We start from the raw sequence: 26,702 nt of genomic DNA, 5'->3' as shown, positions 1-26,702 counted from the left end.
GGTTGAGGCCAGTCAGCTACATAATGATAATCCTGAGTCTTTAGAAAAAAGAAAAGAAACAGCATTTATGGAGTCATCTGTGGCTTTTGGTGAATGGTAACCTTTAAGCGTCATTCTTACACAAACCATTGTAAATGAATGGTAACCTTTAAGCGTCATTCTTACACAAACCATTGTAAATGAAACAGCAAAATCTAAAGTCTGTTTGATGCCCTTTTTTTTTATCTAAAATCCGTACTTCAGAACTCACATGTGTACTTGAAAAACAAGAATTAGACAGTTACCTCTTTTTCAGTCATCCAGGTCCCAGCCAATTGAACAGTGTCACCCACATTACAGACAAGTCTTCACTTAGTCCCTGACCTGCACCCCAAGCCTCTCTGTAAATCCTCACAGCACAGCCAGAAGCGTCTGCCCTGGCTCTGTGCCTTCCGTCTGTGACCAGGCTGACAGGTGAGCCGGCGCACGCAACCATCTACAGTGACACCTGGTGCCCTCTTACGGCGTGCAGACACATGTGGACAGAATACTGTATAAATAATAAATATATTTTTTAAAGGGGGGGATCATTTTAATAGGATGTGTACAGGAAAGTACATAAAACACAGATGTACAGCTGATTTGAACTGTTTTAAAGTGGACATCTGTCTAGCAGTCAGCCAGGTCTAGAAATGGAGAGCTTCCAGTCACCCTAGAGATGTTCATGCTCGTCATTCACATCCACACACCCTTCCCTCCAGAGCCACCTGTATTCTATGTCATCTCTGCACAGTAACCATATGGGTGTGTGCTTGGCTGGCTTGCTCACCACTGTGCTTCTGAGAGGCTTCTCCGTGTCTTGTTGGCTAGTCTTGGTACTTTATAAGAAAAGGAGACAAAACTAGAGGTTTGATGAAGGACTTGTTAGGTCCCCAAATTACATGAAATGTTTATTTGCTCTTTCAGGATCCCAAATTGTCCTTGTGAGTAACTAACAGCATGCGCAGTATGGTTCCACTAAAGATCAGTGAATGGTTTCTGCGGTCTGCAGAAATGGAGCAGAATACAGGGGTAGGAAGGTGCATGGGTGTGCATGGGAGGGGCCATGCTGGATAAACACTGGTCACATTAAGTAGCAAAAGTAAGGAGGAGCTGGGCATGGTGGCGCCCAGCACTCAGGAGGCAGAGGCAGGTGGATCGCTGTGAGTTTGAAGCCAGCCTGGTCTACAAAGTGAGTCCAAGACAACTAAGGCTACACAGAAAAACCCTGTCTTGAAAAACAAACAAACAAAAAAAAGTAGTGAGGACCTACTTTGGGGTGCAGGACTCCACCCTCCCAGGGTCTCTCTGTGCCTGTCAGGTAGGTGTCCTTCCAGGGAGCTACACAAGCAGTCCAAGTCCTCCTCCTTTGCAGATGGTGTTGGTATTTTGATTATGGAAATTCGGTTTTAAATGACAGCCCCAAATCCAAGAGAGTAACTGCAAGGAATCCCAAGAACGAGCAGTAAAACTCTATAGAGCAAAAGAAAAATGCAGCCACCGTGTCGTCCAGCCTGGGCAGGGGTTCCTGTCAAAGGGAACCCTTACATCATCAGCTGCACAGTGGCCTGGTTGCTGCATCCTCACAGCCTGCTTTATAAGTGGAATCCACTGCAGCTCCATTCCAACAGGAGGGGTGGGGCAAGACACCTAACCTATAGACCCCGTGACCGTCCTGCACTGTGAAGACCTGTCCTTGTCCTTGTCTCACAGGTAGAGGAGCCGAGGCTTCATGTGAAATGCATTCCCCAAGTTCACACCACCCAGAGACAGATTAAACCAGATCCCATCTAGTGGGATGCCCCAGACCCTGCTATTCAGCTAATTCACAGAACATGACGCTGCTCTACGATTCCAGAATATGAGGGAGCGTCAACTCAGCCAGCCAGTGAAATGGCTCTCTTTCTGACGGGAGCCCTTTCCTTCATGGACTCTGATTGCTCCATCCTGACTCTCTGCTCCTGGACAACTCCTTTCCTTTTAGAGACTGGACACCCACATTCTAGAACGGGGTACGGAGAGAACCAGCTTGACACTGTCACACTTAGCTCTCAGCAGTGGCATCCTCAGTACTTGACCTAGGATTTGTTCAGAATGGAGGATGCAATGGTGTCGTTAAGTGTTGCACTTTGTGCCTGTTCTGTAAAGGGCATCTCAAGCTGACCCCGCCCCCCTTTTTATCCACTCCTGTCCCAGGCCTTGCCCCTTATAGACTTCCTGACCTTCAGCTTTGCTCCTAGGCCCCACATAGCAACCAATGAGGCCATTGCTAACCCTTTCCTCCTTTCCCCGGGAGAGCCTCTGCCTCACTCTACTACAGCCTTTCCTCTCTCCAGAACACCTGACTTCCTCAATCCCCACCTCAACACATACGTACCAGAAGTACCCTCTCGTCTCACCCTCCTTCATGATGGGCTCTCGTTCCCTCTCTAAGGTGTGGTTCAAGTCCTCTGGGAGGTTTCGGACCTCCCACCTACCCACTCAGGGTTCTTCTGTTCCGTGTCACTTAGCTCTCAGCTGTGAGCACCCAACAACTGTCTTACAAATCTCTTGCCGATCATTTCCCTTCGCAAGACCTGGGCCAGGCACTGTGCAGCATGGAGCATGTTTCAGAAACGCTGAGAGTATGCGCACATGAAAGCCAACTGTGTCTCAGTAAGTGGGAAGTCACGGGGCTCACATCTGTTAGTCAGCACTTGGGAGAGGGAGGCAGAAGTGTCAGGAGTTCAAGGTTGTCCTCAGCTATGGTTCATGACCAGCCTGAGTTACAACTTTTTAAAGACAAGAGTCTTATGTAGCCTAGGCTGGCCTTAAATGGACTATCCAATCAAGGATGACCTCAAACCTGCAGTCCTCCTGCCTCTTTCTCCCAAGTGCTGGGATTTTAGGCATACCCCACTATGCCACATTTATGCGGTGCTAGGGAGTGAGCCCAGGGCTTTGTGCATGCTAGGCATGCTGGGCAAGCATTCTGTAGTCAGCTCACTCCCGTCACTCCTTCCTAATGACCAAAACAGTCCAGACATAGATGGACTTCTACTGAGCCTTCTGTCGTCAGGTGAGTGACAGCTGTCAGAGCCAGGCATGGCGATAGCTTCCTACAGACACACACCACGGGCAGCTTACACAGGCCACCTGAGTACTTGATACTAGCATCTCCTATCACAGGGAAACTTGAGGCTGTGAGCTTGAGGCAGGTCCCAAATCCACACTAGAGTCAACGCTTGCTGCACATCTGCTTTGAGGACTAATGAACTCAGTGACCTTTGAACTGCTATATCTAATAATGTCCAGTGTGTGGAAGCCCTTCATAAACTGAAGTCGCCCTCAGCCACTCACTCTGTAATCCTAGCACCTGGGAAGCTGAGGCAAGGCCAGCCTGGGCTACATATTAAATTCCAGGCCAATTTAAGTTACAGGGTGAGATCCTGTCTCAGTAAGGGACGAAAGGAAAAGAAAAGGGGGGGGGGAGGAAAGAAAGAAAAGCAAGAAGAATCAAGACAAAAATGATTTTCCTTGAGTCTCAAGCCCAGGGAATTGTAGCTTCAGGCTAAGGCTACAGCTCCTCAGACTCAGGGAGCTTCCGGACCCAGCCCTGAGCAACCCTGTTGAAACAGGGTCTGAGGCGGAGAAGTTCCAAGCCACTGAAGGGCTCTGGGACAAAAGGAGTGCCTGCTTGGAAAATGGTCTCTCCCACGTGGGGTCCTCCAAATGGCACAGGGGTCCTGGAAAAAAGAAACGGGAAAGGTAGGCTGTTTTCTGTTTCTTTGTTTGTTTGCTTGCTTGCTTGCTTGCTTTTGGTTTGGTTTTGTTGTGGTGGTGGTGGTGGTGGTAGTTTTGGTTTTTCAAGACAGGGTTTCTCTGTGTAGCCTTGGCTGTCCTGGACTCACTTTGTAGCCCAGGCTGGCCTTGAACTCACAGTGATCCACCTGTCTCTGCCTCCCAAGTACTGGGATTAAAGGCATGCATTACCACTCCCCTGCAAGGTGGGCTGTTTGATAGAGGGGTAACAGATATGCCCATGTGTAGTCTCCCCCAGACTCTCCTGAAGCCTCAGTTTCCCCTTCTAGGCAGCAAAGATCTATACTTTCATTTACCGGTCTCCTTAGCTCTGCCTGTCCAAACCTGCTCCCCGTTGAAATAAAAAGGAGGTTTCGAGAGACTCTGTCTCGAAAAACCAAAAAAAAAATAAATAAATAAAAAATAAAAAAATAAAAAGGAGGTTTCTACTTAGAAGTGGCCTAGGCAGTGTCCCAGGCTCCTCTCCAGGCAGTGCCAGAAGAGGACACTGGGAGGTGGATATCTCTTCCCTTTACTCCCTTCCCCTTACAACAACATACCTACAACCCGGAGGATGTCGAGGGGCACAAAGAATCCCCAAAATGGAAAAGACAAGCAGAGCCTCGCACTTCTCCCCACACCCCGTAAGCCCGCCAACGGAAAGAATGCTGACGTTAGAGGTGCCAGGGGCAAAGCCTCACTCATCATCTGCTGCTTTGGTTTGCAGATAAATCAGTGCTTTTTACCTCAGAGGAGAAATTAGGATCTTTTTTAACCTGAAAAATGTGTGTAAGCTGTCGTCACCCAGCAACTCGGTCTCTAAGCATATGGCTGGGGGAGGCCCCCGCACGCTCCTGTGAGGAAGCAGACAGCAAGGCACTAACAAGCCAGAGCACACAGCAAGGCAAGGGAAACCGAATCATATGCAGAAGGGTGATGGGTTTCCGAGGCACAAAGTTGAGTGGAAAAGACAAGCTACAAAAGGAAACAAAGTCTTTCCCATGCACACACACAGCAATGTCTGCTCTCACACGCAGCTGCCAGAACCAAGGTTCTAAGATCATAGAGCAGTCCTGGCAACCTTGTTAACCACTGCAACGGAAACAGGGATTGGAGAGTGGTCCACAAAGAGCCCCTGTCTTTACTTCAGGGCCACGTCCATTCTGGACTCTCCCAGATGTCGCTGCCTCTGGCTATGCTCTGGCTGTACCCATAATGCTTTCTCCTCCACCATACCTAGGAACAGCCTTGCTACTTTCCTTTCCTTTTCTGTATTTCTAATTTTTCACTCACAGTGTACCAAACCTGGGACCAGTCCTTTTCTTTTTATTTCTTTTTTTATTCACAGTTGGATAATCCTTTTTTTTTTTTAATTAAATGCTTTTTAAATTTTTTTTTTTTTATTTTAGCCGAGTGTGGTGGGACACGCCTTCAATCCCAGCACTCGGGAGGCAGAGACAGGCAGATCACTGTGAGTTCGAGGCCAGCCTGGTCTACAAAGTGAGTCCAGGAGAGCCAAGGCTACACAGAGAAACCCTGTCTCCAAAAATCAAAAACCAAAACCAAACAAAAAAAATATTTTTAATTTGTTCACTTTATATCCCGATTGTAGCCACCGCCCTCATCACCTCCCAATCCACCCCCCGCCTTCATACCCTCTTCCTCCTTCCCCTACTCCTCAAATAGGGGAGCCCTCCTCCCCTAACGTTTGACCTCAGCTTATGCAGTGTCCTCTGTACTACTTGTAACCTCTTTCTCTGAAGCCTGGCAAGGCCATCCTGCTAGGGTGGAAGTGAACAGCATTAGGAGGCCCAAATCCATGTTGGAAGTGGTCCCTACTCCCCATATTATGAGGCCCACAGGGAGACTGTGCTGCCCATCTACAACATGTGAGCAAGGAGTCTAGGTCCTCACCATGCACGGAGAGAGCAGTGCTGGCGATTGAACATGGAGCCTCATGTATCCTAGGCAATTGCTGGGCCCAGATGCATTCACAGTCCTTTTACTTTAAGAAATTCAGAAAGCAGTATTCCTGTAGTTCCCCTGCAATGGGGACCAGTGGGAGAGGGGTTTGCCTCTGGGTGGAGCTGCAAACCTTAACCAAGGCCTAGGATCCTGCCAGGGAAGTACTGGGCTATCCTAGCTACACCCTGTAGGAACAGACTGGCCAGTGTCTGAGCCCAGGGAGGCTCTCGGCCATGACTGGGAAGTCCAGCGTCTTGTCTGGGCCCTGCTTATCCAGAGAGCTATTCCTCCTCTGCTACCTCAGCTGCTCCTTCTGTCCCAGAAGAGGCCTCCCTAGGACCCTCCTGCTGTTAGGCAGTATACCTCAGCTGCCATTCTGAGACACTGGAGTGGGAAATGCCTCCAAGTCAGCCAGCTGCCAAGACTGAGCCCGCTGTGGAGTTGAGTAAAAGGCCAGGCAGTGGGTGAGAACCTAGGAGGGCCAACAAATCCGCCTGGTGGAGAACATAAGGCTCTCACAGAGACACTTCTGCCTGGTCCTTCCTGTCAAAGCTTCTTACCCAGTCAGCTGTTTAAGGCAGCCAAGTCCCTCTCTACCTGTGTGTTCTCAAGGCTCTAACCCTCCCATCCTCTCTCTTAGGTCCTCGCTGGGTCCTAGCACATAGTGTCTGCCTCTTAGACAACCTTCATATGTGGACTCAGCAACTACCAAGACAGCTGGCTGGCAGCCTCCTCTCCGGACCCTTCACTCACTATAGAGTCCACCCCAGAGGAAACATGTCCAGAAACAGCCCGAGGACAAGGAAGCCGGCTGTACTGGGAACTCTCCAGATGATGCCCCTCTCCACATGGGCCTCTATCTGGGACCCCCTGCTCTGCTTCCAGGCTTCCAGAGCAGTGTTACCCACCTTTCCTCCCCCATTGCCACATTGGCTTTCCCTCTCATTTTGACCTAAACAACAGTTGCAGTAGCAGCCCTAGAAGCAGCTTATTATCTGACAGAAACTTTGCCTAGGATTTTTCATGTCATCTCCACAATAGCCTTGTGTACTTGGAAATGCTTCACTGCAGAACAATAGAGCTACAGAGAGGTGAAGTTAGTTGTTCAAGACCACACAGCCAAGTCTGGAATCTGCGTTTAAGCCAGCGTTAAGGCCATACACTAAGCCAATACAGGCCCCTCCTTCAGCAGCCCTCATCTCTGGCATGCCATTTCCTGCTTTCCACAGACTCAACGCTACCTTCTAAGCCTTTACCATACCACTGGTGAAAGAAAAGGCAGGGTGGGGCTAGAACTGGTAAAATCTGGAGGTGTCCCCTGAGAAGGACAGGGTTTGCATACCCATCCCAGAGCTGCATAGAGAACAAGACAACCCAGACTCCCAGGATGAAAGCCCAGTCCTGAGTCTTTTTCAGGGGTCTATAACTGAGGAGGGTGTTCATATCCCTGAGCGTGGTCTCTTCCTTCGTGGAATGAGGGGAATCTGGTCCCTGCAGCAACATGTGATAGAAGTGTGGCATGTTCACCTTTTACACACACTAACACACAGGCACGTGCACATGTATTGAACACCCAATAGGCGCAAGGCCTGTTCTAGCAAGAGCTCAGTAAACATCTACAAAGCGCTGGGGCTGGAACTAGCAAGCAGAAAAGTACTCAGCCGCCTCCCCCCCCCCCCCCGCCCCCACTCCCACCCCACTCCGTGAGTCCCACGCAGCCTGGCTTTACTTGTTAAAGTTACGATAGTCGCAGAGGATGGGAGTGTGACTTCTGCTGCCGCCACTCGGGTAGTCTCGGTAGCTGACAAACTCCTGCCACGGGCAATGATAGCCTTTGGGGATGGCCGTGTGGTTGAACTTCTCAGGCGGGACGCCTTTCAGTGGTTCTGCATAGCCTGGGGATGGAATGGCGCCGGTGACATCCTTACTATCACTCACACTGCCACCTCGTGGACCAGAAAGTCGAGGGCTGGGGAGAGCAATCAGGAGAGCGGAGATAGGGGTAGAGTGCCTGAGGGGAGGGCAGCCTCCCGATTCCAGGACTGAGGGAGGTCCGCTGGGACTCTTGGATAGGTATCCCAGGATGCAGGGCAGCCGCTCACCTGGCGCCAGGGCACTTGGACTACGGACCGATTCAGCCCTAGATGATCCCGGCTGGGCAATCCCGGGGTCCCCAGGTGACCCCTGGAACGCGTGGATTTCCGAGAGGTGGTTCTGCTCCGCCGGGCCATTGGGAACCTGAGCATAGGAGTGGGTTCTCAGAGGGAGATGGCCAGCAGCCAGGTCCCTTCCCGCTGCTGTCCCTGGGGAAAGCCCCCCCTCCCCCCCCTCCCCCCTCGCTCCTTCTCCTCACCTTCCCCAGAGCCTCTTTGCCGGCCACTTTCCCTCGGGCACTTCCCGCCAGAATCTATAGGCAAATAAAAGGGCAGGGATGCTCAACAGAGCAAAAGACCAGAATTTCATCACCACCACCTAAGGGATGGGGAGAGGGAATGGTGGAGGGGGAGCCTGGGGATGTAAGAAGAGGAGTTGATGCTTCATTGCGATGAGGCAGTGCTTGGCTTGCGTGGAGTTACCTCATTGCTACTGTAAGCTCTAAGTCAGAATAAGACACTTTGTTGTTGTTTTGTTTTGTTTCCTTTTTTGAGACAAGGTTTCTCTTGTAGCCTTGGCTGTCCTGCACTCACTTTGTAGACCAGGTTGGCCTCGAACTCACAGAGATCCACCTGCCTCTGCCTCTGGAGTGCTGGGATTAAAGGAATGCACCACCATGCTGGGCAACACACTTCTTGAGCCTCAGTGCCCTCCTGGGGGCGCTGTGGAGAGTGGTGGTGGTGTGCTAATGGTATGTATGACAATGGTAACATCCCATCTCATACATGTGGGACCCTTAGGAAGCACTGTCCCAGGCTCCTGGCAAAGAAAGCCATTTGGGTGCTCTCTCCTACTCACCCTTCCCTACTCCAGTAAGGTCCAGAAGTTGAGTGGTAAAGGAAAAAATGCCCCTGACTTTCTTGGTATTTTCCAAAATTACCTGCCACCTGCAAAACATTCTTTTGAGGCAGTATCACTTATGTAGCCCAGGCTGGTTTTGAACTTGCTCTGTAGCTAAGAACAACCTTGAAACCCCATCCCCCTGTTTCCACCTCCCAGATGATAGGATTACAAGTGCCTAGCTGGGTGTGGTGGCACACACTTTTAATCCCAGCCCTCGGGAAGCCGAGGCAGACCGCTGTGAGTCCAGGATAGTCAAGGCTACACAGAGAAACCCTGTCTCAAAAACAAAAACAAAAAAACAAGTACGTGGCACCAACCTGTTTTTGTGTGTTGCTGAGGATGGAACCCAGGGTTTCTTGCAAGCTAGGCAAGCACTCAGCCAACTGAGCGTTCAGTTCTCCATGCCTCCTATCCTTTTGGTTTTGTTTTGTTTTGTTTTTTGAGACAGGGTTTCTCTGTGTGTAGCCTTGGCTGTCCTGGACTCCCTTTATAGACCAGGCTGCTCTCTGCCTCCCGAGTGCTGGGATTAAAGGCATGCATGGCCAGCCTACGCCTCTATTCTTAACTTTGTCAACCAATGCTTCAACGGCGTAGTTCTCAACCTGTGGCTCGCGACACCTTTTGCAATCCTGTCTTCAAAAAAAAAATTTACTTTATGATTCATACCGATGGCAAAATTACCGTTATGAAGTATCAACAAAAACAATTAAAGGGTCACAGCACTGGGAAGGTTGAGAGCGACTGTACTTATGGCATTTTCCTTCTACATTTCCTACCTAAGACCTGCCTCTGACATGAGGTAAATAGCCGAAAGCATTGTCTAGTGAGGGCACCTAAAGGGCACCCCACTCCATCCACCATCCCCAGAGATCATCACTGGCTCTAGGCTAACCCCTGACTCCCTCCTGGTCTTGGTTTCCCCAAGAGCACGTGATGGTTTACTCACGCCCTGCAAGCTTTCGGAAAGCTCAAAGGTAAACTTCTGCACCCGGCGCTGCCTCTTCTGAAAGAGGAGGGATCCCCGGTTGTTGTGCAGAGACAGCTCCTCTATCATCAGGTCCTGAGGCACACTCAGCTTCTTCCCCAGATCCAGCAAAGGGACTGTGGGAGAGGTCAGACAGCACACGCTTACCACCTCGCCTCGAGGCACTCCCGGCACTGCTTCTGGGGCACCCCCAAGCCTCATGCTTGCCAGCAATAGGCATCATCATTCGCTGGAGTCTGAGGGCTGGAAGGACCCCTCGGAGATTGGTGCGCTCCTGCTCAGTGATGGCGAATATAGTTTCAAATGTTCTCCGTCGGTTATACTTACTCTGAATTTCCTTTGCACCTCTTTGCCTGTATTAGTTGGTAGTGAGACCGGATTAGACTCTTTCTTTTCTCTCTCTCTTTTTTTTTTTTCTTTCTTTTTTTATTGATTTTCGAGACAGAATTTCTCTGGGTTGCCTTGGCTGTCCTGGACTCTTGTAGACCAGGCTAGCCTTGAACTCACAGATCTGCCTGCCTCTGCTTCCTGAGTATTTGACTAACAAGCATGCAATACCACATCCGGTTCCAGATACTTTGTTTTTGTTGTTGTTAGACATGGTGGTTCATGCCTTTAATCCTGGTGCTGGGGAGGTAGATCTTTGTGAGTTTTAGGCCACGCTGGTCTGCAAAGTAAGTCCAGGACAGCCAGGGCTATTACACAGAGAAACTCTTATCTTAAAAAACCAAAATCAAAAAACAAAAACAAAAATAGTAAGAGAAAAGGGAAGACTTCTGACCAGATCCACTGTGAGAGTGGAGCAGCCATTCACTGTAAGACCCCCTCCCCTGTGCACCCGCCATAGCAAGCATAGCAGCAGTAACGCTATCTTGCAAGGCAAGACTAGAATAATAGGTTCCCGGAATAAGATGAGGCCTGGGGCCCAGAGATAACAGAAACAGTTTGTCCTTGTCAAACAGGGTATTTATGGTCGGCCATCTGGCCCCAGGGAACGGGTAAACTCCCCTGTTCCCAGAGGCCATTTGATGACCGGGCCATAACCTCACTTCATGTCAAACGAGATATTTATGGTCGGCCATCTGGCCCAGGGAACGGGTAAACTCCCCTGTTCCTAGAGCCCATCTGATGACCGGGCCATAACCTCGCCTCATTTAAATTTACCAATCAGAGCCCTGTAACTATGCTTCTCGCTTCTGTACCCGTGCTTCCCGCTAAAATCCCTATAAAAGACCCCCGAAAGACTCGCTCGGCGCGCCAGCCTCTCCAGAGACTGAGACGCCCGGGTACCTGTCCCCCTGCAATAAAGCCTCTTGCGTGTTGCAACCGAAACCTTGGTCTCGCTGGTTCTTGGTGGGGGTCTCCACGTTAAGACCACCGTGCTGGGGGTCTTACATCACCAAGAGCTGGGAGACAAGGAAGGAGATTGTGAAAGGGAAGATGAGTTTGTTTTTAGAAGTGTTTCTGTAATTTTCACTTGTTTTTATTTATTTTTGGTTTTTTAGACAGGGTCTCATGTAGCCCAGGCTAGCCTCAAACTTACTTCCTCCCTGCATCTTTTGAGTGCTGGCATTACAGATATATAACAGCAAACCAAGCTTTGCCTTTTTTAAAAAATAATTTATTTAAATTTATTTTATGTGCATTGGTATGAAGGTGTCAGATCCCTAGGAACTGCAGTTACAGACAGTTGTGAGCTGCCGTGTGGGTGCTAGGAATTGAACTCAGGTCCTTTGGAAGAAAAGACAGTGCTCTTAACTACTGAGCTATCTCTCCAGCCTTCTAGCCCTTTTTTTTTTTTTTTTTTTTTTTGAGACAGGGTTTCTCTATGTAGCCTTGGCTGTCCTGAACTCACTTTGGAAACCAGGCTGGCCTCGAACTCACAGCAATTCACCAGCCTCTGCCTCCTGAGTGCAGGTGTGCGCCACCACGCCTGGCTTCAAACTTTGTCTTTTTAATTTTAAAAATTATCTTTTAACATTATTAAAACACAGATATCCAAGAAAGTTATAAAGCACAGATATAAGGAAAAAAGAAAAATGCTATTATCTACCGTCTAGAGATGTCACCTCTAATGGACATTTCCTCCCATCTTTTCAATATGTACATAGAGTTTTCGTGAGACTTATCAAAGAGTTCCTCCAGCTGAATACATTTTGGCTGGTTGGCTGGTTTTGTTTGTTTTAGGATTTTGTTTTGTTTTTGTCAATCTGACACAAAACAGGATCAGTCTGGGAAGAGGGAACCTCAACTGAAAAATGTCCCACATCAGATTAGACCGTAAGCAAGTCCATGAGACATTTTCTTGTTTGATGTGGTGTCATTACCACTCTGCTTCCCCTCCCTTAACGGTGCAGTCACCTAGGATCAGACTGGTAGCCTGAGAGGGAAATCAAGGCAGGCTTCATTGAGGAGCTCATTTAATTGGAGGAAACGAAGGCTACTTAAACCTTTGGGCAGTAGGGTGGAGGCTTTGGGGTGAGTGCACATCATTGGCTGGAGCCAAGGTGCTGGGAATGCCTTATTTGCATGAAGAGGAATTACAGGTGCTTGTTGGACTTGACTTTATAAGAGGAGAGGAAGTTTAACCTGTAACCTATGTGATGGGTGGCAGAGGTGGGGGCTGTAAGGCCACATGTGCTAGGACATCAGGCCCAGGGGAGGGAGGGAGGAGTCCTATGCCTGCTGTCTCAGGACAAAATTTTCAGGGTTTTGACCTCTTGTTCCAGGCCCGCTCCTCAGTCTCACAGCTCCTTGGCCCCACAGTGTGGGAAGGCCCAGCCCACTACAGGCAAGTGGTCCTGGGCAGTAGGTATAACAAAGCAGTCTGAGCAAATCAGTAAGCCTCCATATTCATCCTCTGATTTCCCCCCCATGATGGACTGAGATCCCAAATAAATCCTGCGCCCCACCCCCACCCCGCCCCGCAACCTCACCCCCAGTCACTGTAGGTTAGGGTGTCTTTATTACAGCAGTAGAAAGTAAACTGAGACATTTTTGCTTTGCCTAAGTTAGTCTCAGTCGGTTTTGTTGCTGTGACAAAACACCATGACCAAAAAGCAAGTTGGGGAGGAAAGTGTTTATTTGGCTTACACTTTCAGATCATAGTCCATCACTGCAGGAAGTCAGGACAGGAACTCAAGCAGGGCTGGAACCTGGAGGCAGGAGCTGATGCAGAGGCCACGGAGGGATGCTGCTTACTGGCTTATTTTCCCATGGGTTGCTCAACTTGCTTTCTTATAGAACCCAGAACCACCAGTCCAGGGACGGCACCACCCACCAGAGGCTGGGCCCTCCCCTGAAGTGGAAGTTTCTGGTTTCCTTTAAAACTCTGTTGTGTCAAGCAATGCTTTGCTGGAAGCTGTCTTATGCAAGGGGCGTGGTTTTTGCCAGCTGCAAAAACACCCTTGTGTGGACTCTGAAAATAAAAATAGAAGCCCACAGGCAGTTGGAAAGCTTTTGCATTGCTATGCCTTGTAACCGTTTATATCTCTTAGCTGGTCTTCCCTTCACAGAGAACTTCTCAAAGTACACAGGCTGCGTCTGGCTGATGCTGCCTTGCAGTGTCTGCCGGACCGTGCAGCTATTGGAGTGGACTGCTGATATCTTGACAACGCAGAGTGGAATCGCCCCCAAAGAGAGCTACGTCTAAAAAGGTCCAATCCTCCACCCATATTAACCTTCACTCTCTCCGCCTGTGGTCAGTGAGTTGTTTGTATAGGAGGTAAACGCATTTAATAACCCTAAATAAAGTAGGTTTTTTTGAAAAGCCTAAGTCTACACCCACCCACCCCCACTGATCACTAATTGAGAAAACGCCTCACAGCTGGATCTCGTGGAGGTTTTTTTCTCAACTGAGGCTCCTTCCTCTCTGATTATTCTAACATGTGTCAAGTGGACACACAAAACCAGCCAGTGCAACTGACCCCTTGTCAATTTCTATTAAGCTACAACCTTCCTTTTCTTATTCATCCCCAAGATCACACATTAAGAACATAGTTAACTTTAAAAGTCCCCACGGTCTTTACAGTTTTCAAACACATTAATGTAAAGGGGACCTTCACTCACACTGTAGTTAGGTGAGTCTCTGTATTTAGGTTGTTAATTGCTGAACCAGGCATTGAGCTAAGTGCTAACAGATTCTGGAACTGTCATTGCTGTTGGGGACTCTGCTGTCTCAGTGTTGTGTAAAAATCACTTCCCAGTTATCTCTGATTGGTTAATAAAGACGCTGAAGAGCCTTTGTAGGCAGAGGAGGCAGTAGGCAGGACTGAGGTAGAGAGAAGGAGAGGGACCAGGGCTGGGCCATGAGGAGGGACTGTGAGGAACAACAGGCCATGAGGACAAAGACAGAGCAGGAGCAGCTGGGGCAAAACTAGATGGCAGGCAGCATGGGGCAAGTGTCAGGGAAGTAGTCAGGCTAGCACAGACGGGTTAGAATATGGCTATGTCTGCCCAGTTATGGTGCGTGAAGCTTATTAATAAATGTAACAGCTCTCCATCTCATTGGAAGCTAGAGCGGATGTAGAAGAAAAAAAACATTAATTACATACAACACATTAAAATCTCAATCCTGGGCTGGAGAGATGGCTCAGCGGTTAAAAGCACTGGCTGCTCTTCCGGAGGTCCTGAGTTCAATTCCCAACAACCACGTGGTGGCTCACAACCATCTATAAGGAGATCTGGTGCCCTCTTCTGGAGTGCAGGTATACACACAGGCAAAAGCACTGTATATAGCTGGGCGTGGTGGCGCACACCTTTAATCCCGGCACTCGGGAGGCAGAGGCAGGTGGATCGCTGTGAGTTCGAGGCCAGCCTGGTCTACAAAGTGAGTCCAGGATGGCCAAGACTACACAGAGAGACCCTGCCTCGAAAAACCAAAAACAAAAACAAAACAAACCACTGTATACATAATAAATAAATAAATCTAAAATAAAATAAAGTTTCAATCCCTTTAAAATATTCCAATTTCTGTAAAATAGAAAATCTCTTTGAAAAAGTCAAGGTCTTTCAACTATGGACACCTACAAAAATCAAAATTAATTAAATACTTTCTTCAAAAAGGAAGAGCCAGGGCACAGTCACAATGTGAACCAAGCAAAACTAAACTCCAACGGTATAAATAACTAAATGTCCAATGTCTAGGAGCCACACATGATCCTCTGGGCTCCTCCAAAGGCCGTGGGTTGCTTTTCCAGCTCTGCCCTCTGTAGTGCACAGCTTGTTTTCTAAGCTCCTGCTGCCTCCACTCCACTGCACTGCTGCTGCTGTTCTTGGTGGTTGTCCTATGGTAGTGGCATCTCCAAAATCGCTGGGGTCCCTTGCTGCGACTGTCTGCATTTTCATCAACAGCCTGTCATTGGCTCTCTTCCTGGTGCCGAGCCTCAACTTCTTTGCATGACCCCTCCCTTTAGTCCTGGGCCTTCAACTGCCACCGAGGCTGCACCTTCAGTGGCCTCTCCCAGCCTCTCCCAGTGCCAAGTGTCAGCTGCTCTCCATAACCCCGCCATGCCTTCAAAACCAGTACCTCATAGATGACTCTTACACATTACCAAGTCTGGCTGCCTCTGGAACATAGCTTTTCTCTGTGCTCTCAGGAAACAACTGCTCAGATTTCATCTCAGTGAAACTGCATGCTCTCTCTCTCTTTCTCCTCCTCCTCCTCCTCTTCCTCCTCCTCCTCCTTCTTCTTCAAGACAGGGTTTCTCTTTCTCTGTGTAGCCTTGGCTATCCTGGAACTGGCTCTGTAGACCAGGCTGGCCTTGAACTTACAGTGATCTACCGGCTCCTGCCTCCCAAGTGCTGGGATCAAAGGCGTGCACCACCACTTCCTGGCTTACTGGTCTCTTCTTAATCACTGCTGATTTCTTAGCTCCAGCTAACCAGCATCAATTGCCCCAGTAACGCAAAGGTTTCGCTTTAGTAGTTCTGGTATCTTGTTAATCACAGCTGATTCTTCAGCCCCAGCTAACCAGAACCACAGAATCTCAAATGGAAATAGCAAATAGCAAGAGTCTTTAATATCCCCTCTGAAATTTTACAAGCCAGGCCTCCGTCTTCTGCAATGCTCTCAACATTCTTATCTTCCAAGCTCCTACAGAACATTCCACTGAGGTCTCAAACCGGTGGGTTCTTCTATCCCAAAATTCCAAGTCCTTCTACGATTCTACCCAAAGCCTCATCAGGTCTCTCACAGCAGTACCCCACCACATTGGTACCTTGGTATCAATGTCTTAGGGTTTCTGCTGTTTTGATGAAGCACCATGACCAAAGCAAGTTGGGGAGGAAAGGGTTTGTTTGGCTTACACTTCCAGATCATAGTCCATTGTTGGAGGAAATCAGGACAGGAACTCAAGCAGGGCAGGAACCTGGAGGCAGGAGCTGATGCAGAGGCCGTGGAGGGTGCTGCCTCCTGTCTGGCTTCCTATGCTTTGCTCAGCCTGGATTTTTATAGAACCCAGGACCACCAGGGGATTATTGGGGGCCATGCAAGAGGAACAATAAACAACGTTAGAACTCGTGGAATTCGCCCACTGGTTAGCACAATCACAAGGAGTTTGCCTCAGAGAGATGGATCCCCAAGGACTCTGTGGACTTCATACTGTTATAGAGCAGCGCTTGTTGCCTTTTGAGGTCAAGGAACAGGCACGATGGCAGCCCTACTGGAACCAGCTGACATGCCTCTTTCTTGCTAAAGCTGCCTGGTGATCAACGTGATGATTAATTTTTCTGTACCCATTTTTATCCTCAGCTTCTTGATTTTGTTTTGTTTTGTTTTGTTTTTTTGTTTGTTTTTTGTTTTTTGAGACAGGGTTTCTGTGTGTAGCCTTGAATGTCCTAGACTCACTTTGTAGACCAGGCTGGCCTCGAACTCACAGTGATCTCCTTCCTCTGCCTCCCAAGTGCTGGAATTAAAGGCGTGCACCACCATGCCCGGCCCTCTTGATATGATTTAATAAATAAATGTTAATGAGTAGATGTGCTTCCTGAGGATTTAAAGTAGAAATGACTGGTTCCTTTTTTATAACAGAGTTTATAGTTGTGATTCCTTTGGGATTTTTATTATTCTTTTAGGATTTTTATTATTTTTAAGATAAATAATAGAATAATTGATAGTTGTTTTTTGGTATTTTTCTAAAGATCTATTTATTTGTTTATATGTATACAGTGCTCTACCTGCATGCACACCTGCGTACCAGAAGTGGGCACCAGATCTCATTATAGATGTTTGTGAGCCACCATGTGGTTGCTGGGACTTGAACTCTGGACCACTGGAAGAGCAGTCAGTGCTCTTAACCTCTGAGCCATCTCTCCAGCCCTGATCCTTTCTTTGTAACCAGAAATTGCAGCCTGCCAGTAGGAGAAACTGGCTGAGAAAAACACCTTGCTTGCTTACACTTTGTTAATCTATAACAAGTTGCTTAGTGAGAAATGTACATGGGTTCTTGGGAATAATTTGTGTTTCACATTTGTTTTACACCCATAATACATAAAATATTTGAACACGTGAGGGTATTGGGGCACATGTTTTTCTATGTATATTCATTGTAATCATTCACTTAAAGAAAAAATAGATTGCAACCACATTTTGTACTGCTTGAACAATTTTGCTGGAATACAGAAGCTGTGGGGGAAAAATAAAATTGTTGGAGCTTGCTTGTTGGAGTTTGCTCCACCCACAAAATGTGTGTGTGTCTGTGTGTGTGTGTGTGTGTGTGTGTGTGTGTGTGTGTATCTTTCCCCTCTTTTTCGCCAGTCCCCAAAGAGTTTCTTACCGGCCACAGGGAGTACTTCAACGGCCCCAGTGAAAACGTTTTTCCCTCAGAGAAAAGTCTGCTGAGTGATCAATCACTCCTTCCACACCCCACCTCGGTTTATCCTTACCGGTGGAGGCTGGTCTTTGACTAGAGATGGCACCACCCACCATGGGATGTTTTGTTGTTGGTTTGGTTTGGTTTTGGTTTTTCTAGACCGGGTTTCTCTGTGTAGCCTTGGCTGTCCTGGAGTTTGCTCTATAGACCAAGCTGGCCTAGAACTCAGATCTGCCTACCTCTGCCTCCCAAGTGCTAGGATTAAAGGCATGCGCCACCACCACCTGGCTGAAGTAGATTTTTTTTTTTTTTTTTTTTTTTTTTTTTTTTTGGTTTTTCGAGACAGAGTCTCTCTGTGTAGCCTTGGCTGTCCTGGACCGCTTTGTAGACCAGGCTGGCCTCGAACTCACAGTGATCCACCTGCCTCTGCCTCCCGAGTGCTAGGATTATAGACGTGCGCCACCACCCCCGGCTTGAATTAGACATTTTTTATACTCAGTTCCTTGGAGAGATTCCCCTGGCATAGTCAGCAGGATTTTAGCAGACCAGCAGTTCCACCAAAGTTGTTGCTGGAACCTGCAACAGCAGCCAGAACCCAGAGCAACAGCCAGAGCCTAGAGCCTTAAAGCGTTCGCTTGGAGCAGTTCTCTCTAGGAGCGTCTCAAGGTGGAGCGATGAACAGCCAAACAATACCAAGACCCAAAAAGATGCCACCTCTATTTTGGACTCATATACACGTGTTGCCCCCCCATCCCCCCCTCCCCCGCAATGAGATGGTTCATCTTCTAGTAAATAAACATCACCTGATTTACCTGATTTCTCACAAGTCTGTTCCCCATCCCACACTTGGGATCAAAACAAAACCATGTGTACATCCACTACATTTACCCAACAAAGGAAGTCTCCTGGGAGAGTGACGACATTCTAAAGATGATGGAGGAGGGAGAGGGTTCTATCCGGGCATCTTATCTAACATTACCAGTCTTCAATACCTTACACAGGGTAGGGGTGTCATTTACTGGAGGAGCATTTGCCCAGCATGTGCAAGACCCCATGGCCAATCTTTTCCAGCACAGGAATATATAGTATTGTATGTATACATTACAATAAAAATCACAAACAATAAAATCAAACGCAATGCCTCCTGTGTCAGGTGGATAGATGACATTTCCAGCTGGGAGGCTAGACGAGGTCAAGGAGAAAGCAAAACAGAGGCAGAGCCAATGAACTTAGGCAAATTTAAGCAGTGGAGAAAAGGTCCCTGGAAACCTAGGGGAACCAGCAAGGAATAAATACAGAGAAAGGGCACCTGAAAGACTTCAGAGACAAGAAAAAGACAGCCCAAGGAATCAAATTCTGCTGTGTCTGATGTGTCAAACCAGATGAGACCTGAAAATTGGCCATCAGAGTTACCAAGCTGGGATCGGCGGTAATCTCCACTAAAGCAGTGTCCATAGAGGAGTTGGCTGTGAAAGTGTGGCTGGAGAGGGCTCAAGAGAGAACCCACAGTGGAGCAAGGGGGCAACGAGCCAGAAACAGGGTGTGGGGTGTTCTCAGTGCAGCTGTGCAGCCGCCTAGCTTCTTCAAGCAAGAAAAGGAGATGGAAGGAAGGGAGGGAGGGAGGAAAGAAGGAAGGACGAAAGGAAGGAAGGAAGGAAGGAAGGAAGGAAGGAAGGAAGGAAGGAAGGAAGGAGAAAGAAAAGGAGAGGAGTTGTTTCAGGTTAAATGATATTTTAGAAACATCACAACCAAATAAGAAGCATGTGCCTCGCTTTGGTCCTGATTAAAACTACAAATGGGGTCTGGAGAGATGGCCCAGCTTTTAAGTACACCAGCTGCTCTTGCAGAGGACCCAGCTTCAATTCCTAGGACCCTCAAGGCAGCTGCTCACTGTTGTCTAATTCCAGTTCACAGGATGGAGGATGCTCAACACCCTCTTCTGGCTATTCCAGTAACTGCATGAATGTGGTACACACACGCATGCACGCACGCACGCACGCACGCACTCACGCGCACACATACACAGGTAAGAATACTCACCCACACACATAAAATACAAATAAACAAATCTTTTAAAAAATTTTTATGCCTGGAGAGATGGCTCAGAGGTTAAGAGCACTGGCTGTTCTTCCAAAGGTCCTGAGTTCAATTCCCAGCAACCACATGGTGGCTCACAACCATCTTTAATGAGATCTGGTGCCCTCTTCTGGCATGCAGGCAAACATGGAGGCAGAGTACTGTATAAACAATAATTAAATAAAATCTTTGAAAAAATAAAAATAAAAATTGTTTTATGAGGCAGGGTTTCTCTGTATAGCCTTGGCTGTCCTGCAACTCACTTTGTAGACCAGGCTGGCCTCAAACTCAGAGATCTGCCTTCCTCTGCTTCCTAGTGCTGGGATTACAGGTGTGTGCCACCACTGCCCAGTTTAAAAACTTTTAAAACTATTAAATGTAAGAAATCTGAACATAGACTAGTTCTTAGATGGCCCTAAATAAGTGCTGCTGATTCTGTCCCATGTGCTAATGTTTTGTGACAAGTGGAGAATGTTATTTTATTTCCTCTGAGTTGTAGACCCTGGGGATGGGGAGGTGACATGCTCTTTAGAGAAAAGTGTCATGTTCTTCTGCATTGATTTGGGGACCAATAATAAAGGAGGGCTATGGGACTTGTATTCTACTTCAATTTGTATTTGGAAATTTGGAAAGTAAAAAACGTTAGAAAGAAGAGTATGGACTCCTGCTCTGGCAGGCCTTGGCCGCAGGCAGCTGTGGAATCAGGAAGGCGGGGCTTCCGGGGTGACAACACCTGGTAATGCCACAAAGGGAGCCTGCGATGAGGAGAGCGAGTGTCTGAGGCCCAGCTGCAGAACTGGACCCCATGGGGCCAAGCACAGCCATTGGGACCTCATAGTCAGGGCAGCTGAGCACAGGCTGGCTCAGAAGCAAGAAAATGGACGGGTGTGGCAGAGGGGCCTTGCAGGTGTGCTGCGTTAGCCTCTTTACTTTTCTCCTTGTGACAGGAAGGAAAGCCAACAGCTCGGACAAAGATGTGGAAAGAGGTAGTTGAAACTTGCAACTCACAGCATGGGAGCGTGCACAGACTGCAGAGAGGCTGATGCAGGCACTAGTGGCTCAGGACAGCTACAGTGCTACCAACCACTTTATTCAAAGGAATTCTTTTTGTTGTTTGTTTCTGGAGACAGGGTTTCTCTGTGTAGCCTTGACTGCTCTCGACTCATTTTGTACACCAGGCTGACCTTGAACTCACAACGATCCACCTACCTCTGCCTCCCTGAGTGCTGGGATTAAAGGTGTGTGCCACCATGACTGGCTTGTAATTTTGTTGTTGTTGTGTTGTGTTGTTTTGTTCTGTTTGGTTAGTAGGTTGGTTGGTTGGGTTGGGTTGTTTTTTTTTGTTTGTTTGTTTGTTTTTTTGAGACAAGGTTTCTCTTTGTAGCCTTGGCTATCCTAGACTTTGTATACCACTTTGTATACCAGGCTGGCCTCAAACTCATAGCAATCCACCTGCCTCTGCCTCCCCAGTGCTGGGATTGAAGGTGTGTGTGCCACCACGCCCACCTGGTTTGTAATTCCTAAAAGACACTAAGTAAGATGGGCAAGTTTATTTGTCATTCCATCAACAAATATTTGAAAACAATGAGTGTGTGGTACACACCTGTAGTTCCAGCACCTAAGAATCAAGTGGATGAGGGGTTCGAAATTATTCTTGGCTACATCGCAAGTTCAAGGACAGCCTGGGCTACAGGCAACCTTGCTGCAAAAGAACACACAGAAACTTCAGCCTCAACAAAAAGCTCCAGATGTCTCAGGAACACTTTCTACATTCTAGGAACATAAAGGAAACAGCTCTAGGTTAAAGGGTGGACGCTTTTTGAGAAGTGTGTCTCCTGCCATTCCATTTACATATTACAAGTACACTTAGGCTTGGACATGAATTTAAGACTTCATGGAGTCACCCAAATATTAGCACGGACTGTGGGACACAGGCTAGAAACTGCATAGGGTGTTTATTGTTGCTTTTTCTCTTTTGAAAAGTTGATTTATTTGTTATGTATGTGTGTGGTGTACCTGTGTGTGGTACATCCATGTGAGGGTACGAGGATGAATGCCCATGAAGAAGCCAGAGGAAGACATCCAGTATTTACCTCCACCAACCTCTGCCTTCCTGCCTTGAGGCAGGTTCTTTCACTGAACTGGAAGCTCACTGGTTAGGCTAGGCTGACCAACCAGGAATCCCATGGACCCTTCTGTCTCTGCCTCCCAGTGCTGGGGTTACAGGCACCTGCGACCATGCCCAATGATTTTTTTACATGGGTGCTAGAGGTTGGGACTCAGGTCTCCACGCTTGCGTGGCAAGTGCTTTTAATCCTGAGTCATCCCCACCCCTGCCCCCACCGTGTCCGCCCCTATTGTCTGCTCCGTCCTCAGTCAGCCCTCTGCACACTCAGCCTCATCTCTCAAGGGCCCCACCAGAGGCAAGTTTTGGGACAGCCATCATGAATTTGGTTGGGTAAATGTGACATGGCCCAAACAATGATATGCTAAGGAAGCAGGTGGAGGGGACGCATCAAGATAAATCATCCCAAGATGGAGAGACACCTGAGGCGCGCTGCTAGGTGAAAAGGAAAGCCAGCTGGAGAACGTGGTCCATGTGCATGCATTCATAGAAAAATGCTGAGCAGGGGCTGGAGAGATGGCTTAGCAGTTAAGAGCACTGGCTGCTCTTCCAGAGGTCCTGGGTTCAATTCCCAGCAACCACATGGCAGCTCACAACTGTCTGTAACTCCTGCTCCACAGTTTCTGACTCCCTCACACATGCAGGCAAAGCAGCAATGTACATAAAATAAAAATAAATAAAAAGTTTAAAAAATGCTGAGCCAACAAATTCACACCAATATGCTAACAGTAATTAACACATTCAAATTGCTGCGTTATGAAGAACTTTCAAAGCCCTTTGTGTGTATTCTGTTTGAATTTTTTTCAAAAACAATTGTTTTGTATATAGGCGTTTGGCCTGAGTGTATGTCTGTGCGCCACATGCACGCAACATCCACAGAGGCCAGAAGAGAGTGTCAGGCCCCCTAGAACTGAAGTTACAAACAACTGTGAGCCCCCATATGGATTCTGGGAACTGAGTCTGCATGAGCAGCCAGTGCTCGTAGACACTGAGCCATCTCTCTAGCCACTTGTCTAAATTTTAACTGGATATGTTATTTACAAAACCACAATAGAAGCAGCAGATCTGGAGACAGAGAGACCAACAGCTAAAGCCCAGCTTTGTTCCCTACCCATCATGACCCTCTGGCTCGGCCGAGCCCTCCTTCGGGTCTGTAGAAAGGGGGTGATAATATGTAACTTAGAGCTGTTGCGGCTCAGCTGGCTTAATGCATAAAAGTGTCTAACACAGTGTCTAACCCATAGTGCCCAGCAATAATGGTAAGTGCTTCTGATTGTTACTGCTCTTTGTTTTTGTTGTTGTTGTTATATTGTTTTGTTGGGTTTTGGGGTGTTTTGTTTTGTTTTGTTTTTTGAGACAGGGTTTCCTTGGCTCTCTTGGAACCCTGTGGATTTGGCTGGCTTTAGGAGATTGGAGCATCACCCCTCTTGCAGTGCTAGTTTTCTTTCAGCTTTTTGCTTGTGGTTGACTATGTGTTCTGTCTGCTCCCTGCTCTGCCTGCCTGCTACCATGCCTTCCCCTTCCATTAAGAATTGTCCCTCTGTGACTGTGAGGCACAACAAATTTCCGTCTGTAAGTTGCCTTTGTCATAGGTTTGTTGTTGTTGTTGTTTTTAAATCACAACAAAAAAAGATAACTAATACAATGTCTTGGTAATACTTATATCTGGTATAAGTTATGCGTGTCAATAACTTGTAATTAGCTACCTGGACAAGAGACATAAAATGTGCTGCATGACTCTTCCAGGCTAAGCATCAATACTTCACAGAGTTTGCACATGTGAGCATACAAAGTCAGGGAGGATGCGGGCTGGGAGTGTGACTCAGTGGTAGAGTGTTTATGTAACGTACTTGGGGCCCTGAATGTGATCTTCCACACTCAAAGGGGGAGGGGGGAAGCCACAAAAACATGACAACAACAAAAAGGAAAAGACACATAAGATAGGTGAAAAGAATAAGGCACAGCTGGGAGTGGTGGTGCACACCTTTAATCCCAGCACTTGGGAGGCAGAGGCAGGAGGATCTCTGTGAGTTGCAGGCCAGCCTGGTCTACGAAGTGAGTCTAGGACAATCAAGGCTACACAGAGAAACCCTGTCTCGAAAAACCAAAAACCAAAACCAAAACAACAACAAGAAAAAAAAAACCCACAAAAAACAAAACAAAAAAGAATAACCCACATATAGAGCCACACACACATATTGTATTCTCTAAGGTCTCTGCCAAGTTTGAGGCCAATCTGAGATATATGCGACCCTGTCTCCAAAAAAAAAAAAATTAATAACTTCTAAAAATAAGTGTTGAGTCCTTCAGTCTCTAACCAAGACTGAGCACGAAGGGGCTCTGGAGCAAGCATTTATCAGAGTGTCTCTGTTGCCATGTGGATCACTCACCTGGCTGCTTATCCAAAAGCTGTGGGCCCCACCCCAACTGCCCCACCAAACGGTAGTCCCAGCAGCTGATGGTGTGGATCTGGATTTCAACCAGCAACACAGAGCCACTGAGGTCACACAAAAGCTTAAAACTCCCAACTTAGTTGGATTAATTTTTAGAATATTTGAAGTGCTCTAATAAACTCCGTGATTATAACAGGAGTTCTCAAAGGGGCCTTATAAAGTTGCCAAGAATAGATTTTTAGGTGATTTGTCCATAAAATTAACCCACATTTTAGTAAAGTGGTTTGAGTCCAGCTGAGCCACCTTCCCTCTAGTCTCCCCACACCCCAACACACACACACACACACACACACACACACACTCCTATTCCCAGAAATGGGGCTGGGCTAGCTGTCCTGCCCTAAGGCCTAAGTGAGACCCACAGTTGAGTTGAATCTGTGTACAATCCTCGGGGTTCAGTTTGGACTGGACCGAGGGCCAGAAACAGTGTGGTCTTGGAACCAAGGCCCATTCTGGGGTCCTCAGCTGTAGTGAAGACAGGGTAAGTTCCTACAAAATCACCCCAGAGAGTATCCCAGCCCAGGGGCATACTCCACAAACGTGGGTAGGGGCTGTTGTGAAACTCCAGATTGCTCGCCAGGCCTGGGACCAGCAGGCCTGAACTGCCACACATTCAGATTAAGATGCGTTTTCAGAACACAGAGTGCTGAATCCACCTTACCTGGTTCACTAAGGTCCCCCGTGACAGCCATCACTGACTCCTTCTGCTCCTTGGGAATCATCCTGTGGAGAAGAAACTCCCACAAATGGACTGGCAGGGCCTCCTCACTTCCCCAGATCCCCTCTGAGTCCTTGTCACCCAGCCACAACCCTGAGCTGACAACACAAGCAAAGGGCCTTTGAGATCTCTATATGAAAGAGAAGGCTATGGGCCATAGAGGCCATCCGAATCAGAGGCCAGTCTGCTGGGAAGTCACTCCTTTTAAGGGCTTCTCTCTAGGGTCTGTCCTCATGCCTGGAGCTTTGGGATGAGGAAGGTGGGACCCCAGGCAAAATTGTCACCTGCTCACCTAAGAGCTTTAATTGGAGGCTGCAAGAGGTTGGGGATCATGAATCAGGCCAGGGATACCCTGGGGTCTCCACATTGGTACTTGGTCCTGAGGCTAGTCCAATCAGATGAGCAAAACCATCATCACATCCTTCCCTGTCTCTCCATCTTCGGGCTACTTCCATGGCACCAGAGCTATCTCAGGTGAGCATCTCTATAACCACCCAATTCTACCAGCTCCATCTCATCAGTACCCTTTGTTAACATTCCCCTTTTGGGGGCTGGAGAGATGGCTCAGAGGTTAAGAAGACTGGCTGTTCTTCCAAAGGTCCTGAGTTCAATTCCGAGCAACCACATGGTGGCTCACAACCATCTATAATGAGATCTGGTGCTCTCTTCTGTACACATGCAGGCAAAATACTGTATAAATAAATATTCTTTAAAAATTCCCTTTTTGGGAATCTGGTCCCTGCCCACCAGTCTTACCTCAGTTCCCAGCAGCACCACCAGCTACCCAGCCCTCAGCGGTCCCTACCTGCCATCTCTTCTCTTACTCTTCTTCCATCCCTCTCTTTCATTTCTTAGTGCTTTCCAGGAATCTTAAAGCACATTGACAAACACACGCCCCAGAGAACCTGTGTGAGTTCCACGCCCACTTTCCCTAACGTGGCTCAGAAAAGGGAACCCAAACTTGGCTTCCTCTTCCTCGCCTGCCCCTGTCTGTGCCCCTTCCTCGGCTTTTGGGTCTTTCCATACTCCATCCGTGTCCTTATACCCAACAGGACCCTTGTGAACACTGACTGATCTGAGTCTAGTAGGCTCCCTTGACTTTCTCTGCAAGTATAGACAAGTAATTCACCAGCTCTGTGCCTCAGTTTCCCCCTTGTAATTTAACAGTGTTGGTTGAACGAAACCATATGAATGGGATTAAGGGCATCCATGGACCTCTAAAGCTGAATGCAAATCTGGGTATGTCTGCACACAGTTGAGGACTAGGGTCATGAGATAATTTGAGCCAACTGAGACTTATCTGAGTTAGAATGCTATAGTCCTCAGATCTGTACCCAAGTAAACATTCCCAGGATCTGGGAAGGGTCTCTTATTCACAGTCAGGGAGTTGTTTCTCTGCAGTGCCTAACGATCCTGAAGGCTGAGTAGAGCCAGCACCTACCTCTTCCTCACCTTTAACCCCTGCCCTCCCACTTGATGCCCAGAACCCTGGAACTTATAGCTCCTTTCCTCCTAATGCAGACCCTAGGCCTCTGTGAGGCCCAGACTCCCCAGATTCCCTGCAAGGCCCTGGAAATCACCTTATCCCCCTCTGCCCATTCCACCCAGCTCCCGAGAGCTCCCAAAGTTGAGAGGATGATGTCTGTACCTGGTGGGGCCACAGTAGGTGGGATGAAATGTCACCCTCAAGATTAACACCTCGGTCGGGGAGCTGGAGGTGTGTGGTCAGTGTCTATTGCAGTAGCGGTCAGCGGTCAGTGAGCAGGGTGTGCCC

General features: G+C 48.0%; 1 protein-coding gene across 1 annotated transcript; it reads right to left on the bottom strand.

Annotated features, from left to right (window-relative positions):
- Positions 1–52: 52 nt before the first annotated feature.
- On the bottom strand, positions 53–26,702 carry MYOZ3 (myozenin 3). The gene is made up of 8 exons (XM_084779731.1): positions 26,577–26,702; positions 24,872–24,933; positions 9,707–9,861; positions 8,117–8,170; positions 7,866–8,001; positions 7,493–7,658; positions 147–3,743; positions 53–101 (listed from the first exon to the last, which is right to left on the bottom strand). Exons 2-7 carry the CDS (start codon positions 24,930–24,932, stop codon positions 3,575–3,577), a joined length of 741 nt encoding a protein of 246 aa, XP_084635857.1. The 5' UTR covers position 24,933; positions 26,577–26,702; the 3' UTR covers positions 53–101; positions 147–3,574.

Source organism: Acomys minous (genome assembly GCF_964271855.1).
Source record: "Acomys minous genome assembly, chromosome: 4".
NCBI lineage: Eukaryota > Metazoa > Chordata > Mammalia > Rodentia > Muridae > Acomys > Acomys minous.
The sequence above is the reverse complement of the archived record's forward strand: the minus strand, read 5'-3'. Positions and strand labels throughout refer to the sequence as shown.